At 49.2% G+C, this 13,399-nt stretch overlaps 1 protein-coding gene across 1 annotated transcript in view; it reads left to right on the top strand.

The window, feature by feature from the left end:
* Positions 1 to 5,286: 5,286 nt before the first annotated feature.
* The window catches only part of PPP1R13B (protein phosphatase 1 regulatory subunit 13B), a 115,604-nt gene continuing 107,491 nt past the window's right edge, over positions 5,287 to 13,399 (top strand). Inside the window, exon 1 of the mRNA XM_019550785.1 lies at positions 5,287 to 5,415. Within this exon, the coding sequence (XP_019406330.1) occupies positions 5,407 to 5,415 (9 nt within the window). The 5' untranslated portion in view covers positions 5,287 to 5,406. The remainder of the gene's footprint in view (positions 5,416 to 13,399) is intronic.

The following is a 13,399-nucleotide window of genomic DNA, read 5'->3' as shown; positions in this document are numbered from 1 at the left end:
CAGGGGCAGGGAGCTGAGCTGAGCTGAGCTGAGCGGCCTGAGTTGGTGGTGGCAGCCTTACCTTGCTGACCGGCCGCAATGATGCTAGGGAGGAGAGAGCCCTGAAGAGAGGTACTGTGGAAGCCCTGCTGGGGGCTGGGAGTTTGCATTACGAGCGGGAAGGCTCTTTGTTAGTTTCGTTACAGCCGTTTGGGCTCGGTTTGTGTTATGGTTACACTGGAGGACCGGGTGAGGCTGTAGGGGTGTGAGGGGGCCTCACGGGGGGCTCCCCAGTAGCTTGGGGGTTCCCGGTGCCCAGCAGGGGCACAGTGCGTAGTGCCACTGTGGGCACAGCACGAGGAGTGCCAGAAGGCGCGAGGGGCGCGGCACAGGCCCCAGAGTGGGGCAGTGGGCGCGAGGGGAGCGGCACAGGCCCCAGAGTGGGGCAGCGGGCGCGAGGGGCGCGGCAACAGGCCCCAGAGGGGATGAGAAGCACTTGAAGTGTGGCAAAGGCTCCACAGAGGGCAAGGAGCGGCGGAAGAGCCGCAAGACGGGCCCAGTGGGGCGAGGCCTGGGGCAAGGCAAGCCCAGAGGCGCCGGTAGTGGGGTGCAGGTTGCAGCAGCGGCCCAGAGGCGCCGGTAACCGGGTGCAGGTTGCTTAACCGGCCCAGAGGCGCTGGTAAAGGGGCAACAGGCGCGTGACCACCCCAGGGGCGCCGGTAAAGGGGTGCCAGTAGCGATAGGCCCAGGCGGTGCGGAGACAGGTGCCAGGGCGTGACAAGCCCCAGGGGCGCCAGGCGGGTGACAAGCCCGGGGGTGCCAGAGAGGGGCACCAGGGCAGGATGAGCCCAAGGGGCACCAGAGAGGGCGTCGGAGGGCAAGGACAGAATAAACGTCCAGGAACAGCTGCGAGGCTTGGGGCGTGCTAAAGGGGAGGTTTGGAGGCACGCATTTGCCCATAAGGCTGGGGGTGTTGGGGGCACCCCACGTGGAATGGAGATAATCCCAGCGAGGTGTCAAGGTGGAAGTAGGCAGCCTCCCATAACTGAACTTAAGAACAAAGACGTGGCGGGGGAGTAGAGGGTGCTGGACCATCTTAATTGACACGGCAGGGGGCGCTAGTGGGCTCACGGCCGCTCACAGGCCCCACTCCGTGACAAAAACATAATATCATAATACTAACAGGGTTGTCCTGCTAGGCAAATTTAATCAAAAGGTACAAAATTGGAACAGTGCATACTCAATACTTCCAGTACTGGAATACAAGCAGTCCTCGACTTACAACGTTTATAAACTGACACCCTGTTTCAACTTTATGATGTCAGTTTTGACTTTACAATGCTTGATCCAATTTGATGTGAACAAGTTCACTGCATTGCTCATCTCCCTGGAGAACACCTGTCCAAACTTCCTTCCACACTTTCTTTAAGAAAGCAAACAAGACTCTAGAAAAACCTGCAGCCAAGACTCCTGAGAGAAGTCCAGCCATGAACCTTTCAAAAAGTCCAGCCAAGAGCCCTTCAAAAAGTCCAGCAAAGTCATCTCAAAGAAGTCCTTCCAAAACAATACAATTGCTATTTACAATATAAATACACTAATGTAGCTATATTACTCATCTATAATTGATCAAGTACAAAATTCTGGAGTATTTTTGGTGAAAATAGGGTATCAGGCCTTGGTTCAGGAACCAATCCCCTATTTATAACGTTGTTTCTTATGGGAAAATTGGTTCTGAGCTACAGTGCTTCAACTTCCGAGTTACAATGGTTCATTAGAGGCAGGTCCTGTCAGACCAATCTGGTGGCCTTCTATGACCAGGTCACAAAAACCTTAGATGCAGGTGTAGCAGTGGACATAGTCTTTCTGGATTTTAGGAAGGCCTTCGACACTGTGTCTCACCCCATTCTCATTAAAAAACTTGGGGACTGTGGCGTTGACACCTACACAGTCAGATGGGTCACTAATTGGCTGGAGGACCTCACCCAGAGAGTGGTGGTGGACGGGTCTTATTCAACCTGGACTGTCCTCAGGCCCGCGCTGTTCAATATCTTCATCAGCGACTTGGATGAGGGGGTAAAAAGCACCGTTCAAATTTGCAGATGACACTAAGATGTGGGGAGAAGTGGGCAAGCCAGAAAGGAGGGATAGGCTGCAGTCAGACCTAGACAGGTTACAGGGGTGGGCTTATGAGAACAGGATGGGTTTCAACACTGACAAGTGTAGGGTACTGCATCTGCAGAGGAAGAACCAGCAGCATACCTACATGCTGGGGAACTTCCTTCTTGTCAGTACAGAGGCAGAAAAGGATCTTGGAGTCATTATTGATGCCAAAATGACCATGGGCCAACAGTGTGGGGATGCGGTGAGGAAGGCCAACCGCACCTTGTCATGCATCCGCAGATGCATCTCAAGCAGGTCCAAGGAGGTGATCCTCCCCCTCTATGCGGCACTGGTCAGGCCACAGCTGGAGTACTGCGTCCAGTTCTGGGCGCTGCACTTCAGGAGGGATGTGGACAGCATGGAGAGGGTCCAGAGGAGGGCCACTCGCATGATCAGGGGGCAGCAGGGCAGGCCCTATGAGGAGAGGCTACGGGACCTGAACCTGTTCAGCCTCCACAAGAGAAGGCTGAGGGGGGATCTGGTGGCCTTTTACAAACTAGTCAGGGGGGACCAGCAGGCATTGGGGGAGTCCCTGTTCCCCCGAGCACTACCAGGAGTGACTAGAAATAATGGTCACAAGCTGGCAGAGGGTAGATTTAGGCTAGACATCAGGAGGCGCTACTTCACTGTCAGGGCGGCTAGGGTCTGGAACCAATTTCCAAGTGAAGTGGTGCTGGCTCCTACCCTGGGGGTCTTTAAGAGGAGGCTGGATGAACACCTGGTTGGGGTTGTTTGACCCCAGTACTCTTTCCTGCCATGGCAGGGGGTCAGACTCGATCATCTGCTCAGGTCCCTTCCGACCCTACTAACTATGAACCTATGAAATTTAAGATGCGGTTTTTGGGAACCAATTGTGTCATAAGTCTGAGGACTGCCTGTACTCAAAACAGAACTCAAAACAAGAGCGATGAGACAGATTGACACAGAGCAAAAGTTGTCATATTATTCATGTTTCAAAAACACAGTGTCACAGGGAGGATACAGGGGACAGACACCAAGGGGCCAAGGGGGAATCCCGGGGGCCAGAACACAACAGGGAAGGTGAGGAAAGAGAGAGAGAAACAAAGATTCCCTTACCTGCAGCTGACACCGTGGTGAAACCAGAAATGGTGGCGGGATCCGCGCAGCTTGTTAGCTGTGTCTTTTTGAAACTGCGGCCAGCTGTGGGGAGAAGCGAGCAGCGCCGGCGCGAGAAAATAAAAGGCGGCGCAGACGAAAAAGAGGGAGGGAGATCAGGAGAAGAGTCACCAAGGAAGGTATCCCGCGAACCCCAATTAGGGGTAAGAGGGGTCAGGACTGCCAGGGGGCAGAAGGCAGCCTCGAAGACTGCCGAAGAAAGGACACCAGCATCAGCATGGCAGATGTACCTCTTCCAGACGGAGGAGTTGAGGGAGAGAATCCAAGGTTTCAGGGCGAAGAAGCCGACAGCAGGGATGGTCCCAAAGAGAGAGTGAAGGAACCCAAGTCATCGACCCAGGTGGGATTGGTACGGGCTTGGGAAGGCTTCAGGAGCAAACCCAGACGGGTAAGGGAGAGCCTAAGCAGCGAGAGGGGCTGCAGAAAACAAGCGCCTACTGTACAGAGCTGCCCAGCGAGCAACAGATTGGGTAGAACTACAGGGACCATCAAGGGTCCAGTTGGCATGCAGGGGGCCTGCAGTTTGGAAAGGAGAGTGCATATGTGTACTCAGGACAGCGTTAGTTAGAAATTCTCAGGGCTAGGTTAGCCCATTTTCCATGAGGTCAGGAATTTTACTGACAGTGTTTTTCCTTTGGTTTCTTTCCGTTTCCCACTTTCGGAGGGGTAGGGAGGCCGGTCGCATTGGTACTTAGAGTTGGCTCAATTAGGGGTCAGGTTAGACCTTGTACATCTTTACCAAAGTGCCCGTAACACCAAGAGGCAAGGGTTGGGTTGAGAGACTTCAGCAACTCATCGAGGCTGGGTATCAGGGTGAGGTGTAGGGAAGGTTGGAGCCTCGTGGAAGACTGCCGTCTAGAGATTCCAGACACTGGATAAACCCCAGTAGCCGGACCCCACCACTGAAGGAACGAGCAAAGTCGTGGCAGGCGAGATTGGGGTGGAGGCTACCCCAGGGTGGGACATCCGTGCAGAACAACCTCAGGGACGGAGCAACGAGCAGTCCTACACACCCAAAGCCAGGTGGCATGGGACCGGATGATCGAAGCCTGTTGGGTGCACACAGGTACTGGTAAAAGTAAGATTTATGGCATATTAAAATAATAGCTCACGTAATTATGCAACCTTCCACCTAGTATTTGCTTTCTTACAGGTGAAGAAACCTATAAAAATGATAATGTCAGGGTGTGGGTTCAAAAGACTTCATAAATATCAGCCGGGCTTTATCAGCTTCTGAAATGGAAAGTCTTTACTCACTCTTTAACATCCTATTGCCCTTGGTGTTAAGGTTTTCTTTGTATATATTTATCTGTACAACACTTTGACACTTAGTTATTGGAGGGTATTGTAGGGTAAACAAAATGGAGAGCAAAAAATCAGCATTTTAAAGAGCAGTTGCATCTCTGGAGCAGATCAAATTGTGGGAAGGTCACCTCTCTATAGGATAAGCTAAAACACCGACATAGGTGCCGACTCCGACTCCAGTGGTGCTCGAGGCACAAGCACCCACCAAAAAAAAATTAGCAGGTGCTCAGCACGCACAGATTGCAGACATTAAAAAACAAAACAAAAAAAAAAACCCAACACACTTTACTGGAAGAAGCAGCTGGCCTCAATCCCCCCTTTTAATCATTCTTAGCAAGAAAAGGAGTCGAAAGCTCCCCCCGTTTTTACGAAGAGGCTGTAAAACCCCAGTCCAGATTCAACAGGGCTCACAGCCCCCAGGCCTGGGCACGGGACCACCCCCTATCAACCTCCCCGGTGCCCACCCGGGTCCCAAGCCCGCTCCACGCGCCCCTCCTGCCCCGGGCACGTGGGGGAGACCGCGGGGTGACGACACCCAGTCGAACAACGTCACCGCTCTCGCGTCACTGCCTCTGAGTCAGAGCCAGGCCCCCCCTGCGCGGCGGACCCCTCCCCCTCCCCTCCGTCACGTGAGGCCGCGGCGCCCGCTCGGCCCCGCCCCCCGCTCCCGGTTCGGCCAATGGGGAGGGGCGGGCGGAGCCGAGCAGGAAGCGCTGAGGCGGTGCCGCTCCGGGCCGAGCCGAGCCGAGCCGAGACGCGGGGTCGGCGGCTGCGCTTCCCGTCACCGCTCGTCCCCTCCCCGGCGCGCGGCGGAGCGGCCCCGACATGATGCCGGTAAGAGGCGGAAGCCCCTGCGCGCGGGTGGCCTTTCCTCGCGTCGCGGGGCCCTGGAGCTGTGTCAGCGGCTCGGCCCCGCGGTTTACTCTGGTCTTTATCCCCCCTCAACACCTGCGTTTCCACCGGCCCCGGGCCGTGGGTTCGTGACCCCCCGCTCGGACCCCGGGGCTGGGGGGCTGGACCCCGCCGCGGCCTCTGCCTGTCGCTTGTCGCCTTCCCGGCTTGACAAGAGGAGCGGCGCCAGCCCCTGCGCCAGGCGCTCGCCGAGCGGGGGAGCGCGGTCCAGTCTTCGCCCGTTTGGGGCTGGGCGAAACCCGGGGGAAGGGTCCGCGCCGTTCCTCTGCGGCGCTCGCCAGCCGGGCACTGCGGCAGCCAGAGCGCCCACCGGGCAGAGACGGACGGTCCTGGGCTCCCTGTCCGGCCCGTGGGTAGCTTTGGAGAGGAAGGAGCATGCATGGATGTGACCTTCGTTTGGGGGGCAGGGCGGGTTGTTGGTGGCCACCTCGGCATGTCTCCACCACTTTTTCCCCCCTTCGGTCAGCTGCGCCGTCTGACTGCTAGCTGCTACCCACCAAACGCTTCCACTTCTGCCAGAAGAGGATTTCGGTCAACCAGATTTACCAAAAACTGGGAGACTCTTACTTGCTGCTTTTCCTGCTCTTTAAGCGTGTGGTGCTTGTTCAGCTGATTTGGTAGCCCAGGGAAAACGCAAGTGAACTACACTTTTTAAATTGCTGCTTTTACAGCCTGGATTATGTTTTACGCTCCTTAGAAGTCCTGCCAGTAAAATGCCAACTATAGGTTGGTTGAGTCTGAGTCAGTGTATTTGTTTCTCTGCTGGATCTTGGCTTGCTGGGGGGGTGGTTTAGGCTCTAAGAAAATGTCATGGCTTCAGTAGTGTAGTGCTTGAGTACTTCTGCCACCTCTAGGCCACTTGATTTGTTAGTGCCAATGATTTCTATTGGACTCCATGTGTATTTAAAATATTGCAGTTGCTTGTAGTCATCAGAAACTGCTGCTATAGTTGGATTAAAACTTGATTTTGTTATTGAAAAGCATTTAAAAAATATGTGCATGTCAAAAGCTGTGTCTTTAATCTAACAAATTGCTTTTCTACACTTAGTTTTTGAAAGGTAAATAGAATTTGCTGAATCAATTCTAAAATAGTAGCGGCTAACTTTTTGTTTGTTTAACCTTGAAGAGTGGATTGTGTTGCAAAGAGTGTGTCATAATGTAGATGAATATGCATGTGTACAAAGATACCTTTAACTGTGCATCTCAGTCCTAGCCTAATGGATTCTGAATATTCTGTGTCTAGATCTCTGTAAATAGTTGCAAGTATCAGGTTGTGCCAAACTGTATAATGGCATACTTACATGAATAAATAGCCACAGAACTAGACCATGTTTGTTGTCATTTCTGGTCTAAAATGACCCACATCTCTAGGGCTGAGTACAGACAGTCAAAAATCCCAAGGCTGAATCGATTCCATCTGCACAGGTTAGTCTAAACTGCATAGAGTGAACCAGTAAGCAAGTGAACAGACATTCAGTTTTGATTCTGTAGGTGGTGAGGTGCAAAACACCCTGAGATACTGGGGGAACTAGTTGATTTGAATTTGGAGGGGATCTTGGACAGGAGTTCAATGAACTGATTTAAACTAATTCAGTTCAGTCTGCTATTATTCATCCAGGTTTATCTTAACTCAGTTTTCACCATTTTGAAAGTAGTTTATGCCCACTGATCTTCTGTTGTGTTGAAAATTTGAACCAGTTTCCAATCACTTATACCAGTTTGTGTATAACTTCTGTCCCTAAGCTAGATGAAGGAATTTACTATACTAAGCCATCATAGTGTATGGATCCTAGACATCTGATTCACTGAAACTTTTTTTGAGCTAGCAGAAAATCCACACCGTGTGGGATTACATGTGTTAATCCAAAATTTATTTCAACACTTTAATTAGAGATGATTAAAAAGAAACTGTAATCTATGGTGGATTGGTGCTATTCAGTTTATGATCTTCATTGAGCAAATGTAGAGTAAATAACAGGTAAACTTGAGATCTGATGGCTTTAAATCTGTTTTCAATCTTTTTGTTTCTAGAGGTCAGGCCTGGAGAGGTGGGGAAAAGCATCATTCTTCCTCCATTTTCTCTGATATTAAATGATACTGTTTCTTGTTTGTTGGGGAAAAGGAAGCTGAAAACTGTAGAGGAGACTTTAGAATTAGTAGGGTTGGAAGGGCTGTCCTCAGGTCACCTGTCCAGTCTTGCTAAAGGCAGGATGCTCTGTGACTAAACCATCTCAGTCAAGTGTCTTTTCAAGCATTTTACCAACAAAGATCTTGATGCTATTAGCACGCCATTTTCTCCATTCCCGAACATCCTTTCCTTCTTTATTTGGCTGTATCGTTCTGGAATGCATGCATAACTATTCTGCTGGTGTTGCATAGTGAATTTCCATGAAGTAATGGGAGATGGATTTGAACCATGCCATCTGTCAGTTTTGCATTGGTGGGAATGATTATATAGCAAGCCCATGAAAAATTCTTGATTTTCCTATTGGAAGTGTATGGCTAATAGATACAAAATTCTTACTTCAGATTTCACCTCCTCAAAGGGTCCTCTAAAAATATATGCATATATTTCTGCATATAAAATTATTTTTTTCCTCCATCAATGAACTGAGATACAAGATTTACAGCATAATGTGCAATAAACTATAATGGCCTGATATCTTTTATAGAACTTAAAATTTTATAGTAACTCATTTTATATGCTAAAACAGTCACTGTAGTTACTTGCTTACAAAAGTCATACTCATGTAAGCTGTGCATACTTTTTGTCTGTACAACTGTATAGGCTAAAATCTCATTTGAGGTGACTGCTATATTCCATCACTCATTTTGCTCAAACAGCAACTAGGTAACTCTTAATTCAGCATTATTGCACAGCAGTAAAAACTTGCGCCTTTGTCAGGAACTCAGTGGAAGAGTTTAGGATAGCTGGTATCATGGAAGTGAAATTATTTTATGGGAGAGAAGAAAACATTCTGGAGGATGCTGTGTTTTTTACTGGAGAGGACATCTAAAAGGCATCATACAACTAAGACAGGAGTGGGCAATTATTTAGACTGGAAGGCCACTTACTGAGTTTTCAGTGAGCTGTTGCAGGTCAGGGGACAAGGGGGTGGTGCTGAGTTGGTATGGCTTGGGATGAGGGAGGGCAACTGGTCCTATCCTGCCCTGGGCTCACTGACCCCTGCATCCATCCCCAGGGGCACTAGAGCAGGAGACTGGCTTAGACCCCCTAAGGACAGGGCACGCTCAGTCAGGCAGATGGATTGGGGCCACAGGCAGGTAGGGAGCAGCATCTGGGAGTGGGAGGGGTAGGCAGGGCCTTGTGTCATCACAGAGGTGATGGCACAAGGCTTGGGCCCAGGACAGAGTTGCAGTGTGCTTCCTGCATATCGCTGCTCTTGGAACCAGCGCATTGCAGGAATACGTGGAGAGCAGCTCACAGCTCTGCTCTGGGCCCCAGCACCGTACTGTCACAGTTGTGCAATCCCAGGCCTACCTCCTGCCTGCCTGTCCTGCTCCCCACCTGCCTGCAGCCCTATTCCATATGCCCAGCTGAGCATGCCCTGCCTGCAGGGGTCCTAGGCTGGTCTTCATGGAGTTTCTGCCTGTCCACTCTATCCAGCACCTCAGTGGCAAGGGCTGTGGAGACTGGCCACAGCAGCTGGCAGGGTGTGCTGCTGCCACAGGGGTTCCTGGAAAGGCAAATCTGGCCACCATGCCTGGGGCAGCAAGATCTGTTGCATATGCCACAGCCTGGGCTACTCCCCATGCCTGGGCTGAGGGACCCACTGCAGGCTGGATAACATCTTTTTGTGGGCCTTATTTTGCCTACCCATGAACTAAGGTTGGATGGTAGTTCCAGAATTGCAGCTTTTGCAGATTATTCCTGCCCATACACTTTATAAACTCTAGCGAGTTAGAGAGGGAAGCAAAAGAAAAAAAAAAAAAAAAAAAAAAAAAATGCTTTTTCTCTGGAACCAACTTCCAAGAGAAGTGGTGCTGGTTCCTACCCTGGGGGCCTTTAAGAAGGGCTGGATGTACACCTTGCTGGGGTTGTTTGACCCAAGTACTGTTTGCTGCCACAGCAGGGGGTTGGACTCGATCTGCTCAGGTCCCTTCCAACCCTAGAAGGTTGGAATACTGAAGAGCAGATGCATCAGTGAAAAGAATTGATGCAGCAGAGCTTAGGTATAGGCATAAAATATCCTTCCACTTTCCCACTTCATCTCCAGATAGTTGTTACTATTACAGTTTTTACTCCTGCAGTGTATGCAGGGATGTTGTCTCAACTTTAGGACTTGAGACTTCTTGTGGGCTGCACACCCTCAAATGTGACAGCAAGGGAAGAAGGGGCAATGTAATTTAATCATTTAAACACATACCAAAAAAGCCTCTATCACCCAAATAATTTCACTTTTAACACCTAACCTGTTCATATGACTGTCAAAGAATTGTAGGCTACAAGCTTGTAGTATACATTTGTTTCCCCTGCCCCTCTCCCCAAAGAGAGAAAAAACCCTTAAGATTTCTTAGGGTAAATACAAGGGTATGCTGCTTGGTCCCATTTTAAAATAGAGCAAATGCAAATCCAGTGTATAGTGTTTCCTTTCCTCAATGTTAATTCTGCTGTCTTCTAAGAGATGTAGCGATAGACAGGTCAACTTAATATTCTTAACTGAGACTCTTAGAAGGTAAAAACTACTTTCAATATAAATGAAGCAGTGTTTTCCGTGTTGTGAAACAAGCCAAATAAAATAATTGTTAGCAGATGCCCTTAAAAGAATTGCTGCACAAGTCTTTATTTATTGTAGAGAATAACTTGCAGCTATGATTAATGGATTTTTTTTTTTACTGCAACAAAGTTTAATAGGTATTTTGTGCTTTTTGGGGGAATAGAATTAAGATTAATAAGAATGAAGTCAAGAAATTGGTCCACAAAATACTGTGATGATCTAATAGTAAAAAAATTACTCAAGACAAGGTAAGGTTTCCCCCCCAGTTTGACTGGGGGGGGGGGAAGAAATGGAGGGGGAAAAACCCACCTTTTTATAAATCACATACAAGAAGAAATACAAGATAGCATTAAAATGTGTTGTCTATCATTAAACTGGTACCAAAAGCAACATGTGCTCAGCAAAAGAAACCAACTAAGAAATTTAATTAAAATGCAGCCAGCACTGAACATAATTGTAAAAAAAAACAAACCACCACACATGGCCCATGTGTGGTAAGTATACCGATAGGAACCTTTATTTTATTTTTTCCCCTCCCTTAAAGCTGGGCAGGTGTTCCCTTCACAGGGAGCTGGCACCAGGCTTGGAGGCCCTGCATTGTTAGGCCAGCACCAGCCCTAACACCCTCCCCATAGTGGCAAACATCCTAAATTTGGTCTTAGATAAAAGGCCTTTTTTCCTTCTTCTTTACTGTCCCCCAGTTTCTCCCAGATTGCCACTGCTCTGTTCCCTGGGAAGAAGGGGAGGCAGGAAAGAAGGTATCTTTGAACAGTTTGTGCCCGTGGTTCGTCTGCCAGATGATCTTTGCCACCTTTTTGCCATCCTCCTCTATCACCCTCTGGTAGGATGTCTATCTTAATACAGTCCTTGACTGAGAGCTGTGTGTATTTGTTCATCAGCAAGTTCCTGGTCTTTCACAGGGTGCTCCTGATGCAGCAGATAAACCAATTCAAGTGGGCTAATGGAGACTGTAACAAGTGGTCCATTCCAGGGCCAGTCCGGACGTTGGCCTGCCCTGTTGCCTAGGGCAGCCCACCCACATGCCTCACCTGCCATGCCTTTAACTGAAGATGTTCTTAGGTGGGAGGTTGTCCACTTAATTGCCCTGATGCCAAAGACAAATACATGGCTCCAAACCTCCCGTAATACAGTATCCCATGCCTCAGAGCTGGCATCCATATCCACAGACTCCCCTGGCCCCTTAGCTGGGCTGCATTGGGCTTCACCTGGCCTAGACTTGACTTCAGATATCCTCAGTCCTATGTAGGCCTCCATGCTCCTCCCCACCTCCTCACTGGGGCTTTTTCCTTTTTATGCCCTCTGGAGCCTTAACATCCAGCTCCCTCACTGGGAGGCCCCTTGGGCCTCATTTAGTAAGCCTGGACTCCCTCAGGCCTCTTTCTCCCAGCCTGGACTCCGCATCGGGCCCCACTCAGTAGGCCTTGGCCCTATGCTCTTCTGTTGGGGTATGCTCCCCTAGCCTTTCCCTTCCACAGGGTCACCTGCATGGCAGTGGAGCCTGAGGCTTTCTAGCACCCCATACTTACCTTTCACTGGGGAGGCATAGGTATGGCACTTCCTGGAAGCTGCTCTGCCACAAGCAACCCCACCACACCATCCAGTCCCAGCAGGATATAGTTTTAAGACATTCCCCAGGACCAGGAACCTCCTCCATCCCCATAGTTCCTACCCTGGACTTCCAATTCTGGAGCAGCAGCCAGCTAATTGATGTTGCTTCTTCAGCCCCCTGCAGCAACTGCCAACACTACTCTGGGGCCTAGCCTTATACCCAGGCTCCCAGCATCTCTACCAATCAGGCAGCCTCCTGCCTAGCATGTGACCACCTGATTGGGCCTGCTCCCACATGCATGCTGCTTACTGCCTGCTCAGATTCCTTAAAGTGGCAGGCACACCCTGTGGCAGGCACATCTTTTTGGTCAGGTGCCCTTACAGTACTGCATCTCTGATCAGTTGAAATTTGGAAGCCTACCAGTGCCTCAGTTATTATCATATAATAAAATAAATTCTAAATACCTATATATTTTGGTGTTTGATTTTGTTTTGTTTTTTATCATGGAAAATCAGAGCTCCCCCTGCCCTCTTCACTCACTAGCACATGGGTCTAGCTGTAGCTTCCCCCCCCACTTTGTGGTGCTTAGCAACCCTGATATGCTGGTGCCCTGCCCATGCCAGTGCCCCTTACTCCTTCTCCACCCAGCCCTTGCCCCAGGCCCCATCTGCTGAGTGTGTGTAGGCATAAGCAATGCCTAAAGGTGTGTTTATAGAGTACATGTGGTAAAACTTGCAGCTACGTTCTTAAGCTAGTGTTATACACTAGCAAAATAGGATTTTTTCTTAATAACAGTAATACTATTAAGTGAGCTAAAAAAATAATTCCATGCTTTAATTCTCTACTATGCTATAAATCATCATTCCTGCTACTAATATTCAAAATCACAGGATCAGTTGAAATTTTCTTTTTCCTTTATCAGTTTTCAAGTACCTGTATATTAGTACAGTTATAAGCTATCCAGTTCGTAACTTGCAAGTGATAGACTTTTAAACTATAGGAAAACATAATGATTCGTACTAAAGTCTTGGAAGTATGTAATTAAAAAAAATCCTAGTATATTGTACAATGTATCCATTTAATTAACACAGTATAAACAACAAAATGCGTCTCTTACCATTTTTAAGGAAAGTTTCAAGAACTATTTTTGTGGATGCCAATCATAGATTTAGATTTCATAGACATTAGGGCTGTAAGGGACCTCAGAAGATCATTGAGTCCAGCCCCCCACCTGAAGGGCAGGAAGTCAGCTGGGATCATAGGATCCCAGCAAGATAAGCATCCAATTTACTCTTAGAGGTGTTCAATGTAGGTGCTTGAACCACCTCCGATGGCAGGCTGTTCCAGACCTTGGGGGCTCGGACATTTTTCCTTATGTCCAGCCTGAAACGGTCTTGCAGTAGTTTATGACCGTTCGACCTCGTCATCCCTTGGGGCGCACTGGTGAACAAACATTCCCCCAGAAACTGGTGGTCACCCCGATAAACTTATAGGTGGCCATCAGGTCACCCTTGAGCCTGTGCTTTTCCAGGCTGTGTACCAGATCATCCCTGAGTCTGCGCTTTTCCACGCTAAAGAGCCCCATGGCTCTCAGCCT

The sequence above is a fragment of the Crocodylus porosus genome, unplaced genomic scaffold, assembly GCF_001723895.1.
Source record: "Crocodylus porosus isolate Cpor-Errol unplaced genomic scaffold, CroPor_comp1, whole genome shotgun sequence".
NCBI classification, from domain to species: domain Eukaryota; kingdom Metazoa; phylum Chordata; order Crocodylia; family Crocodylidae; genus Crocodylus; species Crocodylus porosus.
Note: the sequence above shows the minus strand (reverse complement) of the source record. Positions and strands in the feature narration are given on the sequence as shown.